This window comes from Chiloscyllium punctatum, chromosome 41, assembly GCF_047496795.1.
Source record: "Chiloscyllium punctatum isolate Juve2018m chromosome 41, sChiPun1.3, whole genome shotgun sequence".
NCBI classification, from domain to species: domain Eukaryota; kingdom Metazoa; phylum Chordata; class Chondrichthyes; order Orectolobiformes; family Hemiscylliidae; genus Chiloscyllium; species Chiloscyllium punctatum.
The window spans coordinates 54,109,968-54,135,803 of NC_092779.1; the positions used below are offsets into that span (position 1 = coordinate 54,109,968).

At 41.4% G+C, this 25,836-nt stretch overlaps 1 protein-coding gene across 1 annotated transcript in view; it reads right to left on the reverse strand.

Annotated features, from left to right (window-relative positions):
• The window catches only part of LOC140465074 (doublecortin domain-containing protein 2-like), a 219,123-nt gene extending 193,766 nt beyond the window's left edge, over positions 1–25,357 (reverse strand). The window contains exons 1-2 of the mRNA XM_072560919.1: positions 24,934–25,357; positions 15,057–15,108 (exon numbers count right to left, since the gene is read on the reverse strand). Of these exons, the coding sequence (XP_072417020.1) occupies positions 15,057–15,108; positions 24,934–25,220 (339 nt within the window). The 5' untranslated portion in view covers positions 25,221–25,357. The remainder of the gene's footprint in view (positions 1–15,056; positions 15,109–24,933) is intronic.
• Between the last annotated feature and the right edge of the window lie 479 nt (positions 25,358–25,836).

Consider the following 25,836-nt stretch of genomic DNA (forward strand, 5'->3'; position numbering starts at 1 on the left):
ATTTCACTCCTTAGGCCTCTATACAGTGAATATTGGGTGAGTGGTCATGGAAAATAGACTAGGAGAAAGTAAGGACTACAGATGTTGGAGATCAGAGTCAAGAGTGTGGTGATGGAAAAGCACAGCAAGTCAGGCAGCATCTGAGGTGCCCTTCCTGATGAAGGGCTTATGCCTGAAACGTCGATTCTCCTGCTCCTTGGATGTTGCCTGACCTGCTGTGCTTTTCCAGCATCACATTCTCGACATGAAAAATACATTGCAAATATGAGAGGGCGTGGCATCTTAACCTGAGTGCCTCAGCACCTGCATTCCTCGAAATGCTGCCTGAAGAGCCAGTGAACCCATCCACATCCCCACATGCAAAAGTACGGTGAGTATAGTGGAGGGGAAATGGCCCAATTTATTCTTCCTGTTGCCATCATAAAATTTGTATTTTGAACCTGTTGTTTAATCATCAAATACCAGATTTATTCACAGAATTTCTTTTTCACTAACAAGAGGAAATGGATGACTGACTGCTTAAAAATGCAAGTTTCAGGCAAAGTTATACTTTTTTTTCAAAAACACATGGTTATTAAATGGAGGTATCATTTCAAAATAGTGCCTTGAAATACTTTAGATATTCTCCATGAAGCATTTCATTACCTGCATTTATTCCCTGCATTGCAAAACATACTGGAAAACCAGGCAACAAGCAAACTCCTGCAGTAAAAATCCATTAGTATGCACAGCAACCCAAGCCTTTTGTTATGTCACTCTGTTTAATCGTTAATCATTCAATTCTAATTACCACCCAGATTTCAAATGCACACTTGAATGAATACAGAGTCTTTAAGTTAAGGAAAGTCTTTTGTGCATAAAAAGCAACAGTAAACAAAATGGACAAATGGAGGGCGCAATTTGAAGAGACATTGAAAACCTTAGAACTAAGTTGGCTAAAATCCTAGTAAAAAAATGGTTCAGCAGAGAATGGATGGTGTACACAGAATTTAAGATACAGAAGTTGGGAACAGATTAGTTGCAGACAATTGTATAGCAAGAGGTTCAGGAAAAAGTTTACGAAGTTTTTTTTGTTAAAATGTCATGTACTCCGTCCTATTGAGGCTAGGTCAATTGAGAAAAATTAAACCAGAGATCTCAAAGATTTGTAAGGCAATGATGATAAGTGTGATAGAACCAAACGGATACATGATGTTTAAGATATAGATCAACCTAATTAAATTATAAAATGGACAGTAAGGAGCTAAATGGGTCATTCTTGTTTGGTGTGATTCCAATAACAGAGAGGAACTTGCCTTTAGATTTAGGAAGCTTTAACAGCAGAAGCTTGAAAGAGAAATTAATCTGAAAGTTGGGGTGTCAAAGTAATTTCAAATTATGGATTTTCAATATTTTGTCAAGGCACTCCAAAGAAATACAATAGAATATATACATGGTGTTAGTTTAAAGTTAGAGCAGGAAGAATAACAATCAATCAGTCTGAATTTAAAAACTGTAAGCAATTTCTTACAAATATTTATAACAATTATCAGACTCAGAGTGAGGAATTACAGAGAAGTATGTAGCTCCAATAAAGAGTTAAATACTTCCATACTATGTATTTATTATGCTATGGTGAGCTTTGGCCTGGGTATTTATTTTCAGGCTATTCACTGAGAAAACCAGTAATTATAATTATATTGAATTGGCAGTTTAGGTGTCAACATATTACATATAGCATGCAATCTGCAGACGAAGTCATTTATGTTTGTCATTTGCAAATTAGTACACAAGATTAAGGATGTTACATTGTACACTAATCAGGTGTAGTAGGCTTGGATAAAAAGTAAAGTTTCTTCATCTCTACAAGTGCACTTCATACTACAGCCATGCCTGAATTAGGACTCTTCCCATGTTGAGAACTCCAAATCATTATGGAAGTATCAAAACTCTGGGAGGGGTGAGGGGTGACCTTAGAGTTTTATAAAATCATGAGGGCATGGATAGGTTGAATAGCCAAGGTCTTTTTCCTAGGTGGGTTGGGGGGGGGGGGGGGGGGGGTTAAAACTAGAGGCCATAGGTTTAATGCAAGAGGGGGAAGATTTAAATGATCTGAGCGGTAACTTTCTCATGCAGAGGATAGAGCATGTATGAAACAAGCTGTCAGATGTGGTGGTGGAGGCAGTCTCATTTATGGTTTTTAAAAGGCATTTGGATGGGTACATGAATAGAAAGGATTTAAAGCGATATGGGCCAAATGCTGGCAAATGGGATTATGTCAGTCTGGGATGTCTCATCGACACAGACAAGTTGGACCAAACAATCTGTTTCCATGCTGTTTGACTCTATGACTCATTTAGGTAATAAAGGGATGGCTTTAGTACACCAAACGGAGCTGCATTTTTACCCAGATCCTAGGCATAGAAAGGAGTGTTTAACCTTTGTATCTCCCAGTCCACTAATCACATTTTTATCTCCACATTGTTTCAATATGTCTACCTTTTTTTAAAATTAGTCGATTGTGGCAGTAAGTCCAGTATTGTAATTACAAGATGCTAATAATTCTCAGACTAGTAACTTAGATGCTAACTATTTTGCATCCTAGAAAGACATTCTATGGCACGAAGTAAAATATTTTAAATGTTGCTAAAGGTGCTGTGAGGACTTTAGGATGACATCAGCACAAACAATGAGCATTAAGTTTTATTTTACAAAGGAATTCCTCCTCGAGAGTTTCAATTCAAAGGCATTACATACAAACTTAATATCTCCTGGTTATTGTTATTCAAAGATTGTTTTGAAGTAATTTCATGCCAATCCTTTCCTTTCAATAACAATGCTGAATCATTGATGTCACAAGCTTCGATTTAATAAGCTCAAGGTAAATCGTCTTGCTGCCTGCTAAACCCTCTCAATTACTGGTTTCCTCACGCGAGCAACATGATTTCCCAAACTATTTCTTCTGTCTCATCTAAACATTTAACAGTACATTATCTGAGATTTCTGTTCAAGATCAAACTTGAATCAAGTCTCCATGGATTTGACTACAAGCCTGAGTGTTCCTTTCAAATGCAACTCCTGACGAAACCTGCTCCTCCTGTTTCTGAAAGAACAAGGGCCCGCATTTTCCACTGGCCAGACAGTCATTATGTCAGCACAGTTATGCACAGGGATGGTGTGGCATCTCTATTATAGCACACCTCTAAATAATTGCTGGGAATTCCACTATGTCTGAAACCTCCAAAAGTCTCTACTTAAGTCGAAGGCTTCGGATGGTTCCAATGAAAATAAGTAAGCTGACCCCAGGCTTCCCTTAACTAAGCCAGATCATCCAACAACCGACCCAATCCAGCAACCCTAACCACCCAACACTGTGGCTAAACACAGCCTGATCTGATCAGAACCCCACAAATCCTTGCCAGACCCGACCCAACGCAAGCAATCCCAACCAACACTGGATCCTGTTACTGACCCTGTCCACAACTGCTACCACATCCAGCTCAACTCATAGCCTCTTCCTACCCAGTCAAATCTAAGACAACCTGACAATACCACCCACTGAACAAATCCCATTTCCCACCAAGATCACCCAATTTGTCCCTGAGCTTGTCCCAACTTTTCCCACCCACCTTTCCTACCCCAAACGTTGCATCACTTCTCCTGCTACCTACATTCTCTGCACTTCACACCTTACACATCTAGCATCCTACCATTGGCATCCTTGCCTCTTACTCAGCTGTGACCCAATAGCCACCCCCAGCATCACTCTTATGTTCTTACTGTTTGACAGCATCTGACAGACTGGTTGTTTAGGACCTTTACATTTCAGCATACAGCAGCTGACTGCTATGAAAAGGGGACATGGGATGCTTTCCTCTCATTTCTACATCATGAAAGAACTACTAGAAATGGTGTATGCCTCTGCATTTCTGATACCGACCTGAGTGGAATCTCCTCTCAGTAATGCAGAGCTCCCTTCCTTTAAAAGGAGGCTGGGCTGGGGAGTGGCAATCTTCACAAGACTGCCACTCCTCGGAACATCCAGCCCAAGGCTTTTTAATGTGGTTCAAAAATTTAAGCACTCTAATAAAGTTCCCTCACCACCATTGCCATCCAGCTTGTGTTTTCATTTAAAATTGACAATGTCTAGGAAAATACATTTTGAACACAAAACATTTTGGTTGTCACATTTCTGTGAGCGGGACTCATGGTTATAACATGTTTATGTTTATTAGAAGATTCAGCAGATATTTCAATGAAAAGGCATATTCCTATAGACAGATGGTATCTCATTTTGCAAAAGTAAAAAAAGGGTAAGTTTTTGTTTTTTCTTAAACATCTCTGGAGTGTCGGAGGCTGAGAAGTGACCTTATAGAGGTTTATAAAATCATGAGGGGCATGGATAGGCTAAATAGACAAGGTCTTTTCCTGAGGGTGGGACAGTCCAAAACTAGAGGGCATAGGTTTAGGAGAAAGTTATAATGGGACCTAAGTGGCAAACTTCTTCACATAGAGGGTGGTGCGCATATGGAATGAGCTGCCAAAGTGGTGGAGGCTAGTACAATTGCAACATTTAAGAGGCATTTGGATGGTTATATGAATAGGAAGGGTTTGGAGGGATATGGGCCGGGTGCTGGCAAATGGGACTAGATTGTGTTAGGATATCTGGTCAGCATGGACAAGTTGGACCAAAGGGTCTGTTTCCATGTTGTACATCTCTATGACTCTCCACTTGTATGATGCAGGGATATGTAAATGTCTTACATTTGATTATTTATGTACATGAATAATGAGCCAATAATGAATTCCAGTTAGGAGTGTACCTACCAAGTAGAAATGTTCCAATAAAAGTAGGAATGATGGTGAACGATAGATCAAAAACAATTGTGCAAGACAGGTTTTGAAAATACTTTCAACCAATCGAGTTCTCACAAAGATGAGCAGTTACAATTGGAAATAAAGAAGGTTTGGATTGCTTCAGGCAACTGACTGTGTGGAGTTTGCACATTCTCCCCGTGTCTGCGTGGGTTTCCTCCGGGTGCTCCGGTTTCCTCCCACAGTCCAAAGATGTGCAGGTTAGGTGAATTGGCCATGCTAAATTGCCCGTAGTGTTAGGTAAGGGGTAGATGTAGGGGTATGGGTGGGTTGCGCTTCGGCGGGGCGGTGTGGACTTGTTGGGCCGAAGGGCCTGTTTCCACACTGTAAGTAATCTAATCTAATCTAATCTAAAGTTTAAATTGGAAAGAGCTCAACATTGAAAAATATAGGGAAATATTTAAATTTACTTGCAACCATGATAAAACTTTGGGTGTGTTCCTGTCATAAAGATTACACACCAGAAGTATCAATCCATCCATCATCCCGGTCTGTGCTTGTTGACCTACATTAGCTGCTGGTCACAATGTCTCAATTTTAAAATTCGCCACCTGGTTTACAACTCTTTCCACAGTCTTGCCCCTCCTGATCTCCACAACTTTTTCCGCACAATCCTCTGAAATATCTGCACTCCTAAGTCTGTTCTCTTTTTTACAATAATACATTGACGCAATGTAGGCTTTACTGTCAAGGCCAATTTTTATTGCCCAACACTATGGTGATGGTCAGCTGCCTTGAGACACAGTCTACATGATGTAGAGACACCCACAATGCATTAGGGGAGGAAGTTCCAAGATTTTGACCCAGTGACAGTGAAGGATCAGCAGTATAGTTCTAGAGTCAGGATGGTATATGTTTGAAGCAGAACTTGCAAGTAGTGATGATGTTCTCATGCATCTGCTGCCCTTATCCTTCTAGGTGGTAAAGGGGTTGAGTTTAGAACACATGGTGGCACAATTCTGTATGAAAGACAGTCATCATTCCTGTTAGCATGAGACTCCATGCTAAATCTGTAAAAACTGCATTTTCCAATGTTCTTTTTTTTTGTAAAATAAATATACAAATCCCACAAATTTGCCCAAGGAGTTTCCAACTCACCATCAACCCGTTTACTTCAATATAAAATGCTAAGCCACCTTCTCAAGTTGCGATTAGATGCAGATTCTGCAGTGTTTTTTTTAAAAAAGATTGATTCAAAGTAATTTTGAACTACTTGAGATCTTCACCTAACACAAAGCAAACCTCCATGTAGATTAGGAGGTGTGACATGATTCTGTGCAAAATTGATGATCTTCAGAAAGCTGAATCTGGGTATCAGGTCTGTAGACACACAAGGTTGATTATAGGATCCCTTCCTCTGTAATAATTACACCATGGTTATGAATGTTGAACGGCCTTTTGAGTAATCTTCTCCACAGCCATGTTTTAGAGCAACAAAACAGAACCATTTATTGAAGCTTTCTTCTTTTCCTCAGGTAAACAGAGAACCTGAAACAGCAGTTTTAAACTCTGCACCTTATAGGCTTTACTCACATTTCATAAATAAACCTGCCTCTTATAATAGAAAATTCCTGTTAGCTGAGGGTTTGGGACCTAGCCAGCAATTCTCTGCTATTGCATATCAAGATTCCAGACATTGTTTTTTAGTACTGGTATATTATTTCATGTTTACTGTGACTAGCAGTGATATATAGTTATATTGAATGCTCTGCAGTATTTAATATTTATTGTGAGAAGCCTTTTCCAGTCTATTATGGAGCATTTCAGAAACAGGAACAATAACAGAGGAAAGTAGTATCAGAATCTGTACTGATCTGAAGGAGCAGCCTGTCCTCTAGAGATGGTGCACAATTCAACTTCAGTGAGCAATGGCTTTAAACGGTTTGAAAGGATGGCTGGTATACAACACTAAGCAACTAATTCCTTCTTTATATGCAAGTGATTGTCTTATCTACAAGAACACAGCAGATGATTCACAACATTCAAATCGGCATGGGACTTATAATGCACTACTCCACTTGCACCAGCTCTTACAATGGCTCATGGACATAGAAACCCTACAGCACGGAAAGAGACCATTTCGTCCGTCAAGTCTGCACTGACTCTTCGAAGAGCATCCCACCAATAGCCAGCCTCCCACCCTATCACTATAACCCGACTTTATCGATGGCCAATCCATCTAACCAGCACATCTTTGGACTGTGGGATGAAACCAGAACATGGTGAGAAACTGGAGCACCTGGAGGAAACCCATGCCTACCTGGGGAGAACATGCAAATTCCACAGACAGTCACCCAAAGCTGGATGCAAACTTGGTGTTGTGACCCAGCAGTGCTAACCATACACCACTGTGCCATCTAAGTCAAAACCAATGTTTTTCAAATCTCTCCATGACCTTGTCCTTCCTGCTCCAAACTCTGAGCTATTGATGCTCCTTCTACTCTGGCCTCTTTTATATTGCCATTATAATGATTTCCCAGTAGTAGCTGGCCATCAATTAATTAGGCTCTTAGCTCTTGAAATCCCTCCCTATATTACTTCATCCCACCTATCTCTTTTAAGATCTTCATTAAAAGTCACCTGTTTGACCAGGTTTCTAGCCAATACCTCCTGTGTGGCTCAGTGTGGCTTTGATACATTTGCCCAGATTTTCAGGTCTCCAGATTGTTGGATTAACCATTTGAAATGATAGTAAATGAACACTTAACACTGTTGCAAACACATCAAATTTCATGAACCAACACCTTCCAAACCCACAATCACTACCATGTAGAAGGATAAGAGCAGCAAATGAAGGAGAATACACCGCCTGCAAGTTCTCTTCCAAGCCTCTCATGATCCTGATTTGGAAATATATTGCTGCTCCTTCAGTGTCACTGAATAAAAATTCTGGAATGCCTTCCCTAAATCCTCTCAATCACTCTTAATGTTTCAATTGGATCAACACTTAATCATGCCAATGAACTAAACTAGATATCATTCTGATGAATTTGAGCTACACCATCTTCATGGCCCTTCAGGAGATGGGTCTGAATACCTAAAGTATAGTTTCTCCCAGTACTCAAAATTGAAAATTGCATTATGTATGTTTACTGAATTATTTTGCATTCCCATAGTTCTAAGCCTCTTGCGATTAAGAGAATATTCAAATTTGTTTTTTCTTGGATTTAAACGTAACAGGTAAGGCAGATGAACTCAGGGAGTGGTTAGGAACATGGGACTGGGATATCATTGCAATTACAGAAACATTGCTCAAGGAGAGACAGGACTGGCAGCTTAATGTTCCAGGGCATAGATGCTATAGGAAGGATTGAAAAGGGAGGGGGGTGAATTTGGCAAGACAGAAGGGGATAACATTAAATTGTACTTAGAGAGGATACTCCTGGGAATACTTCTGGTTACCTGTAAGAATAATAATAGAATGGTTATGGTAGGGGATTTTAACCTACCAAACACACTGGGACTGTTATCGTGTCAAGGGCTTGGATGGACAGAAATTTGTTAAGTGTGTACAAGAAAATTCTGATTCAGTATGTGGATGTACCTACTAGAGAAGGTACAAAAGCTTACCTACTCTTGGAAAATAAGGTAGGGCAGGTGACTGAGGTGTCCGTGGGGGAGCACTTTGGGGCCAGTGACCATAATCCTGTTAGTTTTAAAATAGTGATGGAAAAGGATGGACCCAATCTAAAAGTTAAAATGCTAAATTGGAGGAAGGCTAATCTTAATGGTATTAGGCAAGAACTTTCAAAGGTTGAATGGGGGCGGATGTCCACAAGTACAGGGACAGCTGGAAAATAGGAAGCCTTCAAAAATGAGATAATGACAGTCCAGAGACAGCATGTTTCTGATAGGGTGAAGGGCAAAGCCGGTACATGTAGGGAATGCTGGGTGACTAGCGAAATTGAGGTTTTGGTCAAGAATAAGAAGGAAACAAATGTCAGGTAGAGACAGCAGAAATTGAGTGACTTCCATGAAGAGGATAAAAGCAGTAGGAGTATACTTAAGAGGGAAATCAGGAAGGCAAAAATGGGATAGGAGATAGCTTTGGCAAATTGGGTTAAGGAGAATCTAAAGGGATTCCACCAATACATTCGGGAAAAAAGGGTAACTAGGGAGAGAATAGGGCGCCCTAAAGATCAGCAAGGCCCACCTATGTGTGGAGATGCAAGAAATAGGGGAGATATTAAAAAAGTATTTTGCATCAGTGTTTACTGTGGCGAAGGATATGGAAGATAGAGAAAGTGGGGAAATAAACAGCAACATCTAGAAAAATGTCCATATCACAGAGGTGGTGGTGCTGGAGTCTTAAAATGCATAAAGGTGTATGATTCCCCAGGATGTAATCAGGTATACCCCAGAACTCTGTGGGAAGCTAGGGAAGTGATGGCTGAGCCCCTTACAGAGATATTTGCATTATTGGAAGCCACAGGTGAGGTGCCAGAAGACTGGAGGTTAGCTAATGTGGTGCCAGTAATTAAGAAAGGTGGTAAAGAAAAGCCAGGGAAATATAGTCCAGTGAGCCTGACATGGGTGGTGGGCAAATTGTTAGGAGGAATTCTGAGGGACAGGATTTACATGTCTTTGGAAAGGCAAGGACTGATTAGGAATGGTAAACATGGTTTTGTGCATGGGAAATTATGTCTCATGAATTTGAATGAGCTTTTTAAAGTAGTAACAAAGATGATTGATGAGGGCAAGGTGGTGGATGTGATCTATCTGGACTTCAATAAGGTGTTTGACAAGGTTCCTCATGGTAGATTGGTTAGCAAGGTTAGGCCACATGGAATACAGGAGAACTAGCTATTTGGATACAGAAACTTGCTCGAAGGTAGAAGACAGAGGGTGGTGGTGGAAGATTGTTCAGACTGGCGGCCTGTGACCAGTGGTGTGCCACGAAGATCGGTGTTGGGTCCACTGCTTTTTGTTATTTATATAAATGATTTGGAAGTGAACATAGGAGGTATAGTTAGTAAGTTCGCAGGTTACACCAAAATTGGAGGTGTAGTAGCCAGCAAAGGTTACTTCAGAGTACAAGAGGATCTTGATCAAATGCACCAATGGAGTTTGCTATTCTTGATATCTCACATAAAGAGACTTTGGAATGCAGGTTCATGCTTCCTTAAAAGCTATGTCACAGTACATCAGATAGTGAAGAAGGCATTTGGTGTGCTTGCTTTTATTGGTCAGCACATTGAGTAGAGGAGTTGGAACACAATGTAGCTACTATACAAGACATTGGTTAGGCCACTATTGGAATTATGTGAAATCCTGGTCTCCCTGCTATCAGAAGGATGTTGTGAAACTTGAAAGGGTTCAGACAAGATTTACAAGGTTGGAGGGTTTGAGCTATACGGATAGGCTGAATAGACTGGGTCTGTTTTCCCTGGAGTGTCGGAGGCTGAGGGGTGAACTTATAGAGGTTTATAAAATCATGAGGGGCATGGATAGGTTAAATAGACGAGGTCTATTCCCCAGGATGGGGGAGTCCAAAACCAGAGGGCTTAGATTTACGATGAGAAGGGAAAGATACAAAACGTACCTAAGGGGCAACTTTTTCACGCAGAGGGTCGTGCATGTATAAAATGAGCTGCTAGAGGAAGACTAGTACAATTATAACATTTAAAAAGCATCTGGATGGGTATATGAATAGGAAAGGTTCAGAGGGATATGGACCAAATGCTGGCAAATGGCACCAGATGTTACCGTGCTGCATATCGCCACAACTCCATGACTAATTGGATAACTTTCCTCGATTGAATTCGCTGCCAGTTTTCCACACCTAAGATGAATTAGTTTTTTCTGACTTTATTCAATGTTAAATAAAACTCAATGTTTCTTAAGGTTACATCTTTGGCCAGGGGAGATAAAACTAGACTACATTGTAAATAGGCTTTTGTGCCAAGTAGATAAACTTTATCATGTTCTTATTAAGTTTCAGATCTCAAAAAGTCATTACTTCATGTATTCACTCGTCTTTTTCCTTAGTTGCTGACAAATTGCTGTCGATTTTTTGCTTTTGCCTAAATGTTTCTTGTGTTCAATAGTTTTATTTTGCATATATAACTCCAGGTAATTACAGTCATTCCACAAGAGAGATTTTACAGCAGATTTTGCAAGAGTCCCAATTTGCTGTCACACTCTGTCAAACCTCCAGCCTATGACCTACAGTGTATAGCCACTACAACACACAACCTGCAATTTTATAATTGCTATTCAATAGCATGATTTGAAGCTGCTGGTGTTGGACTGGGATGTACAAAGTTAAAAATCACAACACCAGGTTATAGTCCAACAGGTTTAATTGGAAGCACACTAGCTTTCGGAGCGCCGCTCCTTCATCAGGTGATAGTGGAGGGCTCAATCCTAACACACAGAATTTATAGCAAAGATTTACAGTGTGATGTAACTGAAATTATACATTGAAAAATACCTTGATTGTCTGTTGAGTCTTTCATCTGTTCAAATACCATGATAGTTTCACTTCTTTCATGTGTAAATCACAAAACCAATTTTTTTAAAAGTTGCATTCTCAGCTTAGCTGTAACAATGGCTGATAGCTAGACAATATGTTGAAGGTGTTAGCCCCCTGTGTTCTCTGTCTATGCCATGATGTTTAGTTTGATTCTAATTTAAAAAGTGAGATAACAGAGTTTTACAGGAATTCATGCAGTTTTTGAGCAAAGTACAATGTAACTCTGAAAGTACAAATTCACCCCACAAAATATATGTGTGTGAATGTAGGTCTTTGTCTGTCTCTGTGTATGTGTCTGTCTGGGTTGGGGATTGTGAGTGTGAGAGAGAGTGTATGTGTGTGCGTGTGTAGTGAGTGTAAAAGTGTCTTAAGTCTGTGAAGGGGTGCATGTGTGAGTGTGGGAGTGTGTGTGCGTGTCTGGGGTGGGAGGGTTGTGAGTGTTTGTGAGAGAGAATGTATATGTGTGTGCATGAGTGTAGAGTGGTCTAAGTCTCTGAGAGGATGCCTGTGTGAGTGTGGGAGTGTATGTGTCTGTAATGGTGTTCCGACGTGCCACAGCAAGGAACTGTAATGACTTCTTCAGAGGATAGGCACGCGCAGCAACCAACCAGGTACCCTTCGTTGTTAAGTACTTCCCAGGAGCTGAAAAACTACGCCATGTTCTTTGTGACCTGCAACACATTATCAATGAGAATGAGCACCTCACCAAGACCTTCCCCACACCTCCACTACTTGCCTTTAAACAACCGCCAAACCTCAAACAGATCATTGTTCGTAGCAAGCTGCCGGCTCTCAGGACAACTCCATACAACCCTGTCACGGTAGGCGCTGCAAGACGTGTCAGAGTGTGGACATATTAACCACCATTACATGTGGGGACACCTCTCACCTTGTACATGGCAGGCAATCATGTGACTCCGCCAACGTTGTCTATCTTATACATTGCAGGTAAGGATGCCCTGAGGCATGGTACATTGGAGAAACCGAGCAAAGGCTACAACAACGGATGAATTGGCACCGCACAACAATCAATAGACAGGAGGGTTCCCTCCCAGTTGGGGAACACTTCAGTGGTCCAGGACATTCTACCTCGGATCTTCGGGTGACCATCCTCCAAGGCAGACTTCGGGACAGGCAGCAGTGAAAAGTGGCCGAGCAGAGACCGATAGCTGAGTTTGGTACCCATAGGGAGGGCCTCAACCAGGACCTTGGGTTCATGTCACATTACAGGTGACCACCATTGCACTACACACACACACACAGACACTCCTACACACACACATACACACGGACACACATATACACAGACACACACACAGACACTCACACACACTCTTACAGACACACACACTCCAAAACTCACACAGGCACACTCTCAGAGACTTAGACCACTCTACACTCATGCACACACATATACATTCTCTCTCACAGACACTCAACTCCCACCCCAGACACGCACACACTCCCACATTTACACATGCACCCCCGCACAGACTTAAGACACACACACACACACACACACACACACACACACACACATATATTTTGTACGGTGAATTTGTACTTGTAGAGTTACATTGTATTTTGCTCAAAAACTGCATGAATCACATTTTAGATTAGAATCAAACTAAACATCATGGCATCGACAGAGAACACGGGGGCTAACACCTTCAACATATTGTCTAGCTAACAGCCATTGTTACAGCTAACCTGAGAATGCAACTTTTAAAAAAAGGTTTTGTGATTTACACATGAAAGAAGTGAAACTATCATGTTAAAAATCACAACACCAGGTTATAGTCCAACAGATTTAATTGGAGCAAATCATGAAACTATCATGGTATTTGAACAGATGAAAGACTCAACAGACAATCAAGGTATTTTTCAATGTATAATTTCAGTTACATCACACTGTAAATTTTTGCTATAAATTCTGTGTGTTAGGATTGTGTCCTCCACTATCACCTGATGAAGGAGCGGTGCTCTGAAAGCTAGTGTGCTTCCAATTAAACCTGTTGGACTATAACCTGGTGTTGTGTAATTTTTAACTTTATTCAATAGCAGTTTACAACCACACCACAGATTGCAGACATTGTCATCTGTAGCAAGATAGACTGATGTCCCTGAAACAACAGTTCATTAGCGTTTGTAATGTAGATAATTGTTTTGATCCCAATTCTTTGTTGTGATTCTGTTCGCCAAGCTGGGAATTTGTCTTGCAAATGTTTCATCCCCTGTCTACGTGACATCCTCAGTGCTTGGGAGCCTCCTGTGAAGCGCTTCTGTGCTGTTTCTTCCGGCATTTATAGTGGCCTGTCTCTGCCGCTTCCGGTTGACAGTTCGAGCTGTCCGCTGTAGTGGCCGGTATATTGGGTCCAGGTCAATGTGTTTGTTGATAGAGTCTGTGGATGAGTGCCATGCCTCTGGGAATTCCCTGGCTGTTCTCTGTTTGGCTTGCCCTATAATGGTAGTGTTGTCCCAGTCGAATTCATGTTGCTTGTCATCTGTGAGTGTGGCTACTAAGGATAGCTGGTCGTGTCGTTTCGTGGTTAGTTGGTGTTCGTGTATACGGATCGTTAGCTGTCTTCCTGTTTGTCCTATGTAGTGTTTTGTGCAGTCCTTGCATGGGATTTTGTACACTACATTGGTTTTGCTCATGTTGGGTATCGGGTCCTTCGTTCTGGTGAGTTGTTGTCTGAGCGTGGCTGTTGGTTTATGTGCTGTTATGAGTCCTAGTGGTCGCAGTAGTCGGGCTGTCAGTTCAGAAATGCTCCTGATGTATGGTAGTGTGGCTAGTCCTTTGGGTTGCGGCATGTCCTTGTTCCGTTGTCTCTCCCTTAGGCATCTGTTGATGAAATTGCGAGGGTATCCGTTTTTGGCGAATACCTTGTATAGGTGTTCCTCTTCCTCTTTTTGCAGTTCTGGTGTGCTGCAGTGTGTTGTGGCCCTTTTGAATAGTGTCTTGATGCAACTTCGTGAGCAACATGAGCAAAACTAATGTAGTGTACAAAATCCCATGCAAGGACTGCACAAAACACTACATCGGACAAACAGGAAGACAGTTAACGATCCGTGTACATGAACACCAACTAGCCACGAAACGACACGACCAGCTATCCTTAGTAGCCACACTCACAGATGACAAGCAACATGAATTCGACTGGGACAACACTACCATTATAGGGCAAGCCAAACAGAGAACAGCCAGGGAATTCCTAGAGGCATGGCACTCATCCACAGACTCTAGCAACAAACAGATCGACCTGGACCCAATATACCGGCCACTACAGCCGACAGCTCGAACTGACAACCGGAAGCAGCAGAGACAGGCCACTATAAATGCCGGGGAAACAGCACAGAAGCGCTTCACAGGAGGCTCCCAAGCACTGAGGATGTCACCTAGACAGGGGACAAAACGTTTGCAAGACAAATTCCCAGCTCGGCAAACAGAACCACAACAACGAGCACCCGAGCTACAAATCTTCTCCCAAACTTTGATCCCAATTCTTTGTAAATTATCTGCAGGAGTCATTAAATAATGATAAAAGAGAGAGATTTACAAAGAACAAAAGCGTTTTATTCACAGAAATTAACCATATGCTTTAGAGCAAATATTGACTTTTAAAAAAAATTGAATTCAACAATATGTATTTAACGCTAAGTTTAAAATTAACAGTGACAAGTGAAATGCATCAAAAGTAAACTGCAATATATTTTTAGGACATACCTGGACATCCTTTGGTAACGGCTTTTTTTTCTTTATTCCTATCTGAATATAGCTGAAGAGAAAATATGTAATTACTTGACTATCTTCAGTTCCTTGACCAAGATTAATTTTAAAATTCAAAAAACAGCCTCGTATGATCTTTGTAAACATTTGTTTCAAGTTTGTAATTCTTGCCACTCTAGACCATAAGATGACTGATAAGAAATCAAGAAAGCAGAAAAAAATAAAAAGCCAAAGAGTGAAAAAGAGCCTTAATGAACCTTTGCATTTATAATTGTACCTTTACCATAGACAGATATTTCACAGAGACAGAGGCAATATCTTAAAAATGGATTCCTAGCCAAAGGAGGAGGCATTTAGGACAGGTGGACATAATGGTGGTGTCCTTTTAAGGAGAGCCTTAGGAGAATTCCAAAGTCTGGGATTAAGGAGGAAGAAGGCACAGTCAACAATAGTGAGGTTCAGGGAGCAGAAATAATTAGAGAAAGAGAAATCTGGGAGTTGCTAAATTGCAGGACAGACATGATAAAAACAGATTTGAACACAAAGAATGGAATTTTAACTTGAAGAAGGATGGGGTGAGTGGTGCGGGAGGTGATGGCAAACAGCAGGGGCCACTAAACAATCTTGAACAGAACGAGGGAGACGTCAAGAGGATCCTTGCATTGGTTCTCAAAGCAATTAGCAGTTTGAAAGTGCAAATGTAAATGACTTGGCAGCAGATGTGGAAATAAATGAGGATGAAAAGAAAATGAAAAATATGTGTGGTCAGGAATAGAAGACATTGTCAGAAATGATCACATCTCAAATCAAGACAACTGTTATAAACTGGCCACGTATGGCAACGTTAAGGGGAAACTTGTGAATATGTCAATCTTGTACAGGTCTATATATTCAATCCTGCTTTGCAACATGTGGGAAGACTTTGCACAGACAGAGTCAGAGATGTACAGCACAGAAACAGACCCTTCGGTCCAAACCTTCCATGCCAACTAGTCCTCCCAACCCAATCTAGTCCCACCTGCCAGCACCTGGCCCATATCCCTCCAACCCTTCCTATTTATATACCCATCAAATGCCTCTTAAATGTTGCAATCGTACCAGCCTCCACTACATCCTCTGGCAGCTCATTCCATACACGTTCCACCCTCTGCATGAAAACATTACCCCTTAGGTCTCTTTTATCTCTTTCCTCTCTCAGCCTAAACCTATGCCCTCTAGTTCTGGACTCACCCACCCCAGGGAAAAGACTTTGTCTACTTATCCTATCCATGCCTCTCATGATTTTATAAACCTCTATAAGGTCACCCCTCAGCCTCCGACGCTCCAGGGAAAACAGTACCAGCCTGTTCAGCCTCTCCCGATAGCTCAAATTCTCCAACCCTGGCAAAATCCTTGTAAATCTTTCCTAAATCCTTTCAAATTTCCCAACATTGAGGTTTTCACTTTGTAGAAAGCCAAAAAACACACATTGATGCCTCTTGATTTTTATTGAGGAATGATCATAATGTGTGATTATTCTTTGCCATGAAATTAGGTCAAAGACAGAGTTAACCACACTGCCAACATTATTACATTTCCTTAATGTAACATGAACAAGTAGAATGAAGAATTTTCATCTTTCAAAAATGTTCTACCATGCAGAAAAATTAAAATGTAAATCAGTAACCAATAACGATAAACATCAGAGTAGTTTCATCTTAGGAATTCAAAGTTAATTTTGTCCTGAGCAAACCAAAGTCAACAGAACAGCAAAGTGGAAGCTTAGTATTTGAATAATTACCATATCAGATAACAATTCAAATTATGGGATCCAAGATGGTGGTGACCTAGGGGGGTTCGCATTGCTGGGGTCCACGCCACAACATTAGCAGGACAGAGCTAGAACCCATCCCATCCACTTTACTGTGAGCAAAAGAGTAAAAGAGTAAAAGAGCTACAGAACCTGAAATTTTTGCTCACTTTTGTTTTTGCTACAGAGAATGCAGAAGAAAGGAGGGAGTTTGCCCAGTGCCAGGGCTGGGGCTCAATTCAATGAGGTGGACGGCTTGCTTACACACCTGGCCTTGCTTGAGGAGCTCACCAAATCTTGCAAGGTGCTGGGGAAGCAGAATGAAGAAAAAAAATTGCGGAAAAGCTGCCCCCAGTCTCTGTTACACTGCAAACACATGAACAGCAGCTGGAAGACCTGGGGAAAAGGACTGATGAGCTCAAACGTCAGGTCACAGCAGTGAAGCAGAGGCTGCTTCATCCAAGAGTCGGATTGATGCCCTGGAAACACAGGTCCCTGGTTTGCTGGATCTGGTGGATGACCTTGAGAACAGGAGCAGAAGAAACATTCTTTGTGTTGTTGGCATGCCAGAGGGGGCAGAAGGTGAGTGGCCAGTGGAATTCTTTGAGAATTGGTTCCCGGAATTCCTTAGTTTGGAGGCTGAAAAGGGAAGGATAAAGACTGACAGAGTCCACTGGGTTACAGCATGGAGGCTAGAATGGACCAGCACCTTCGCCCAGTCCTGATATGGTTCCATCATTAGAAAGACAAACAGAGAGTCATGGAAGCTCTAGAGCTCAAGGGAAGGATCCGCAGTTGTTGATGTCCAAGGTTTCCAGGGTCGTATTTTCCAAGACCTTTCAGTGGCAGTGATCCGGAAAAGGAGGTCCTATGATGGCATCAAGAAGGGATTGAGAGAGCTTGGGATTCCATACTCTCTAAGAATCCAGGGGTGTTTCAGATTAATTATAATGGATCTGTACATTTATTTGACTCACTACAGAAAGCGAGGAACTTTGTGAACATGCAGACTTAAGCCGAACGTTTGAATAGGCACAGAACAATTGTTCAGGTTTGTCCTTCTGTACAGAGGACCTTGTAGAGTCTCCTTTTGTTGGTAATAAGTTGTGTTAAATTATGCTTGGGACAGATGGAGTATTTACCTTTAATTTCTAAGTTACATTTTACCAAGGGATTGATGACATATTTGCTTTTAACTTACTTGTGTATTTTACTAATCTTGTTTTTTCTTACCTTTTTTTTGCTACTTTATCCTGTGTTGCCTGTGTTTGTAGCACAACCCTAGCTAGTAGGAGTTAAGAGGGTGGTTGGGATGGTTAGTCGTGTTTTGGGAGTGTCCCTATTGAATGGGGGGGGGGGGGGGGGGAGGTAAATTCCTCTAATCAATGCCTTTGGTGCTTTTTTTCTTTTCTGTTTTTGGTGTACATAGTTTTTGCAACTTTTGTAGGTTTGTTGATTGTAGCTGTTTTAGTTTATATAGTTTTTGTATTTTGTGGACTTTCATGTACTGAAGCTCAGCGATTCACAGTTCGAGTTCTTCCTCTCTGGAGTCTAAATGATGCTATAGAAGATTATGGCAAAAAATGTGTTCAAGTGGTGTACCTGGAACATTAAAGGGGAGTCACTCACCAGTCAAGAGGAAGAAGGGAGAGAGTGGATATTGCCTTATTGCCAGAAACACACCTAGATGATGCTGAGCATCTGAAACCCCAACAACCGAGTTTATTTCTGATCCTTCAACACTAGGGGTAGGGGAGTGGCCATACTTGTTGGGAAGAATCTCCCATTTAAGTTGTTAGAATGTATTAAAGACACACACGGGAGATTGGTAATCCTTAAAGCTTTGATAAATGGGGAAGAATACAGGATCTTAAATGTTTATTGTCCCCGGCCTACCCGCCCCCCCCAAGTTCTTGATAGAAGCACTTTCTAAATTGGTTAACCTCCCATCTCATCATATTATCAGAGAGGGGATTTTAATTGTCTAATAGACCCTACGGTAGACAGATTGCTCAAAGACCCCCCAACATCTTCTTCACGATCTAAGCAATTAAGGGATTTGCATGTTGAACTAGGATTGGTAGATGTTTGGAGGCACCTTCACCCTACCAGCAGGGATTTTACATTTTTCTCGAATCCGCACAAATGTCATAACAGGATTGATTTCTTTTGGACTTTCGCAGTGCATTTGGGCTCGGTGGTGTCATGTACAATTGGCAATATCACTATGTGTGATCAGGCTCCACTGTATCTAATGGTCAAGAGTAACAATACTATGGTAGGCACTGGCAGCTGGATCCCTCCATCCTAAGGATAGCAAGTTTACTGAATTCTTTTCTAATGAATTCAGGGGATTTTTTAAAACATTAATTCAGGCTTGGCCATTAATCCAGTCATTCTCTGGAAAGCTGCTAAAGCCTATGCTAGGGAGTTAGTTATTTCCTATTCAGCCAGTTAGAAAAATCAAGAGGGGTGATCAATAATGCTTGCTTGAAACTCGTCTGAAGGCAGCTGAAAAGACAAACTTTCATTGGTCCTCGTTGGCTAAACTGTGGAGGATCACAGTACTTTAGTGCACACTGAACTCCATGCTCACATAGACAGCTAAGAGGGAGCTTACATTTCCAAACAAAGGTTCTTTGAGCATGGGGATAAGCCAGGCAAGTACTTAGCATATCTTGCCAGGAGAAGAAATGCTCCCCAAGCCATTACCTTCATTAGGGAAGATACTGGAAACATAATCCATGATTCTAAAATGATTAACACAGCATTTCAGAAACCTTACTCCGAATTATACCTGTCTGAAAATTGTGAGGATGGATGGGCTAGGATGGAGTCTTTTATTAAGAATTTGGATCTCCTAGGTGTGACCCCTGAGCAAGGGTGTCTCCTTAATGCCCATTGTCAGTTCAACAGGTGCAGGAGGCTGTGAGGCAGCTTCAGAATGGAAAGGTTCCTGATGGACTTCCCAATGTGTTTTATAAGGAATTTACAAGTATCCTGTCAGGACCGATGCTTAGTATATTTAATGACTCACAGAGTCGGGGCCTCCTCCCGCCATCTTTGAGAGGCAAAGATCCTCACTGTAGGGAATCTAATCTAATCTAATCTCTTTTACCCTTAAAAGAGGGAATGCCCCGGAGGACTGTGCTTCCTATAGGCCCATCTCACTCCTGAATGCTGATTTCAAAATTCCAAGACCCTTACACTAAGATTAGAAACTATGCTGCCCTCCATGATGAAGGAGGATCAAACGGGTTTCTTTTTGTTGTTTTTTCTTCCACAGTGAGAGACACAAGGTGAACAAATCTTTATTCAGTTTCCACCACCAGGAAGAAAGGAAACACTGAGTGGCCAGTGACCAGCAGTGCCCTTCACATCAAAGGGCAATGCTGTGTGATCAAACAGTGAAGGGGAGGGCAGGGATCAAATCAAAATAGAGTTGGAGGGGGAAATAATTCACTCCACTCCCTGTGGTGCCCACCTCTCCCTGAACAACTCCAGGGTGTTGGTGGACACCGCGTGCTCCTTCTCCAGAGACACCCGGGCTCTAACGTAACTGCGGAAGAGGGGCAGGCAGTCGGCCCTAACGATCACCTCCACGGCCGGCTGCCTCAAATGGGTTTTATAAAAGGTTGCAGATCATCAAATAATGTCAGGAGGTTACTTAATATAATTCAAGTATGTCAACAACGATCAGTACAGGGATTAGTGATCTCTCTAGATGCAGAGAAGGTATTTGACCAGGTCGAGTGGCCATATCTTTTTTATACTTTAAAGCAGTTTGGCTTGGGCTAGGTCTTTATCAGATGGGTAACGGTTTTGTATAGTGACCCTCTTGCCGTGGTTCTCACTAATGGTGTGCGATCAAGCAATTTCAATATTCTTAGAGGCAGTCGACAGGACTGTCCTCTATCACCACTGCTGATTGAACCATTGGCGGAGGCAATATGTTACAATCCCAATAAATCTGCTCCAGAAGTGGGGACGAAGTCACAAAAGATTGCATTGTATGCAGATGACATTCTTGTCTTTTTATCAAACCCAACAGTTTTGGTGCTTCATCTGATACAATACATTAATTCGTTTGGTGGCTTTTCAGGTTACAAGATCAACGTTGCAAAATCAGAGGCCTTGCCCATGGGTCGTCTCCCGAAAATGCCTGGTCCAGAGGACGAATCTCTATTTCCCTTTAAATGGTTACAGAAGGGCTTTCTCTACTTAGGGATACTCATTACTCCAGCCTTTAAAAAGGCTATTTAAAACCAATTTTGACCACTTATTTGACAGAATCAAACAAGACCTTCAAAAGATGGGAGGTGCATCCAATCTCTTGACTAGATAAGATAGCCCTCATTAAAATGAACATTCTTCCCAGCCTGCTATATCCTACGTGAATGTTTCCTCTTCTTTCTACTAAGCAAACATTTAGAAGGCTGAATGACTGGTTCAGTTCCTTTATCTGGTATCACAAGTGAACCCTTATTAAACTAACTAAACTGCAGTTACCCCACAGACTGCAGGTGTGGACCTCCCAGATCTCAAAAACTATCAGTTAAGCTCATTTTTATCTTACGTGAATGACTGAGCCTGGCCGGACCCTCACTCACTATGGTTAGACATTGAAGCATCTGAAGCAAGATGCCCCCTTATGAGCTTGCTGTTCTTGGACAAAATGAGAACAGTCAAGGAATATTGCCATAGCCCAATAGTTAGTAATACTGTTAAAGCATTGAGGGCAATGCATCAGAGTAAGGGCAATATTGCCAAACATCATTATTTTTTACACCCATAATTGGTATGCCGGGTTTTCAGCAAGGGATGATGGATTCGGGTTTAAACTATGGGCAGCTAGGAGTGAGTCTTGCCTGGGTGACTTACTTGAGGGGGATATATTGATGTCTTTTGAACAGTTGGCTTAGAAATACAAGCTGCCCAGTAGGCACTTCTTCTATTTTTTTCAAATTAGAAATTTCAGTCAAAAAAAAAGACCACACTTCTAACTGATTCTTATAGATCTGACATGGAGAAGAGGGAGCTGAGCGCTGAGAGCACACTTTCTGTCAGCAATCCCTATCACCTATTGGGAGAGGGTCCCTCAGACGAGTGTGAGAGGCTGTGTAAGGTGTGGGAGAGGGAGCTAAATGTTGAGATCTCTTCTGAAGTATGGGAGGATATCTGGGAAAATGCAACAAGGATCTCAATTTGCAACAGGACACATGCCTTGCGATTGAAAATTCTACAAAGGGTCTTAGCTCCAGACTGCCTTTCAAAATTTAAAGTGGGAGTATCTCAAATGTGTCCTAAATGCAAAGTGAGTATAGGTATGCTCACTCACTGTCTCTGGTCCTGCCATAGGCTGCCGGCATACTGGAGCACTGTGGTGGCAAAAGAGAGAGGGTCTTGGGTCAGAGACGGAGTTGGACCCAGTATCTCCTCTTCTTGGCCTTGTTAATCCACTTCCATTAGACGGACACACACAAGAAAAGTGTTTCAGTATCCTCACATTTTTGTACAATAAAGAACATTCTGTTAGCGTGGGTTTCTGAACCCCCCCCCCCCCCCCCCCCCAGGATTGTCGGGCTGGCATAAGCTAGTCATGGAACACATGCCTCTGGACTTTCTTACAGATATGGTGCACCGTAAAACTGAGAATTTTTACAAGACATGGTGGCCCTTTTTCAACTACTTGGATACAGATTTATCTGCCATACTCATAAGGACCTTTATATAGCCACAGAGATTCTGTTTAAGGAGTCTGATATCCAGAGGAGAGGAACTACAAACACATGAATATGTATAAATTTACGGTCTCAATGGTTGAGGGCTATTGCTTTGTTTCATTGAGCTATATTATTATTACTAATACTAGCATGATTTATTCATTAGTTATTAGTTATTGTTATTATTTATGTAATTAGCTGGTTTCTTTGTATTGTTTTGAATTTTGTATTTGTTGTAATATCCAAAAAAATATTTTTTTTCAATAAAAATATATTTTTAAAATAGATGAGAAGGGCTAGGTCTCACACTGTACAGGAGGAAAGCTATAAAAGAACCTCTGGATGTGGCTCGCAGGACGGCAGGGATTGTCGAGAGAAGTGGAACACTTTGAGGCATTGGAAAAGAAGTTTAGACACCAGAGCAGTAGGGGAGAGGCTAACATTGGTTTGTTAGACTGTATCACCAAGCTGAGAGATTCAAATAACAGCAAATGTATGGCAAAAGAAACAGGAAGTGTTGGTAAAACGCAGCAAGTGTGGGAGCATCTGTGGACAGTGAAATCACTTAACATTTGGAGTCCAGCAGTACTCTTAAGAACTAAAGGATTGGAACTGATAAACTGAGTTTCAAAGCTGTGACGTTAAACATTCTATCAAAATAAAACAAGGAAAAGACAGGGTCTTTCCTATGAGTTAGAAGGGCTTTCCAGAGGGAAATATTAAAAGGGAATGATTGTTGTTCAATTTACCAAAAGCAAGAGGGCAGGGGTGGGTAGGGTAGTACAGAAGTTAAAGTGATTAGTCTTCAAAAAGTGCACTGGGCAGGAGTTTTTTTTCTCTTGTTCCCTATTACTTTGATCCTTCCAAATGCTTTGCCATACTGCAGGTACTACTCTGATCATAGCTCGACTACAGTTTTACCTTACTTGCCAGCCAAAGAAAGCATGCATGCATATCTTAGTATCCTAATATAAACCAATTTGCACACAATGGTATCCAAGTGCAACTTAATGGAATGCAGTCAGTGCATTAAGGTTACATTAACGTTAATTTACATTAAGGTTAAACATTAATTCTATAAAATTTCAAAGACAAAAATGCTTCTCATCTGTTGCACCATATTTGAGACAGAAAGATTACAAATGCACCTACAATTGGTTCACATCCAAATTACACTACACAGCTTACATTGATACAAAACTAAAACCAATTTACATCAACGCCATATAACCGATCAATAAAGAACTGGTTCTAAGCCTCAAATATTTCTGAAGAAAAAAATATTTTAGGATGTTTCATTTGAAATATTTCCAGGAAAAGAAAATGTATCAAAATTAATTAATTTTGAAATACAAAGGACAGACAATAATTATATTTATCATCATTCCATTAACAGGTCGATTTCGCCAGATTTTTTGTGGGGAAAAATATACCGAAACATAAAACTTTTCATTCATTTTACAGTTAAGGGAATATAAACTTTTCTTGGCAGTGAGGTTTATTAAATATCATAGCAATGAATAATTTATTCATAATATACGTTAATAGATGCTGGGGATTTGCCTTTCTGTAGCATTCCGTGGAGTGAAAACATTGATTTTGATATACCCACGTATATTATCTTCACATCTGTCAAAGCGGGATACGGTAGACTAAAATCGGAAAAGAATGCATGTTACGAACTCAGAACAAGTGTAACTTTGTAACAATGGTGTCTTCATTAAATATTAATGAATGTACACATTGTACTCATGGGAAAAAATATGAAAAGTTCTTTATAACAATGTAGTTTCTGAATATTCAAAATTCATTTTGCTCTGAAACAATGTAAACAACACAGCAAACGTTTAACGTTTTAAACTGGTCAGGTTATTTAAATCCAGCAACTCTGAGACAGAGTAGACTGCTTTTAAAAATGAGTTAGTACTTAAAACTGGGCTTTCCCTATTTGTATGCTTAAATAACATTTAACATTTTCTGCATTTCTAATAGATGCCAGCTACAGTGCAGGCAGTGACCGGACGAGTGAAGTTCATCACTTTGTGTTTTTGTTTTTGATGTGATTTTACACTTTAACAAAAATAAACTTTATCGGGTCTTTTTCTGCGTGCACCTGGAGTTCTGTAAATAACTGTGTATTTCTGAAAATTTGCCAAATAAACTCATGCTTGCACGCAAAACAGGTTGTTAAAAATTATTTTCAAAATTATGCGGTCACCGAAGACTGTACGATAATTACATGGATGGATGTATAACTATTTAAACATATATGTTTCACCTATAATTTTGTTAATTTGCAGTCATATTTAAATGGCTGTATATAATTTGCATTAATAATAAGATATTATTGATGCTCACTCACTCGAGTTTTTTAAACCTCTCCTGGCCCCCTGCCACGTATTGCTTGCCGGTATCCAATTCCTCCAGCTGGTACACACGGTGACCCTGCTGCGGGGTATAAATGTTGCGGACGGCCCCGAATGGTGCCTCCAAACCGTTGGTCACCTCCTTCAAGAAGGCTTCAAAGGTTGAGATCTGGCGCTCGTTGATCACGAACTTTCGGCCGGCGTAAAAGGGGTCCCCGTTGCGGTAAACCCGCACGCACTTCACCGCGGGCTGCGCCAGGAAAGTCGGCTTAGTCGTTGCCATGACACCAGAGAAATTAAATAAAACGAATTGTTTACATCTAAATAAAGTAAACTTTTACATTTGGAATTGAGTAGCCCGCCTCCAAATTCCTCGGGTTGCCTTGAGTCAACACACCGTTGGATGGCAACTGTAGCCACTGCAGGTAGCAGCTTTAAACTGTAACATGCTGCCGTATCCCGGGAAACTGTGTATGCGTTCCATGGTTTCTAAGGCAACTGTCAGATGGGCGGGGCACGAACCAGGCGCACGTGTGTTTGAGAACTGGCTCCGCCCCTCACCCGAGACCACGCCCATTCACAGTGGGGTCACGCCCACACCCTAGGCCCCGCCTCCGCGTCTATCTCGCCCCTTTCGGCCACGCCCCCAGCCTTGTGACTCAGATGGCAGCTGCTGAGTTCCATTGTGTGTGAGGGCCCTTGTGGGTGCAGTGGTCATGTCCCCATTTCTCGAACTCCCCCTCCCACCCCGTCAAGGGCATGCAGGTGCTGGGCCTCCTCCATTGCCAAACCCCAATCACCCGACAGTTGGAGGAGGAACACCTCATCTTCCGCCTTGGGACCCTCCAACAACACAAGATTAATGTGGCCTTCACCCGTTTCCTCATTTCCTGTCCCCA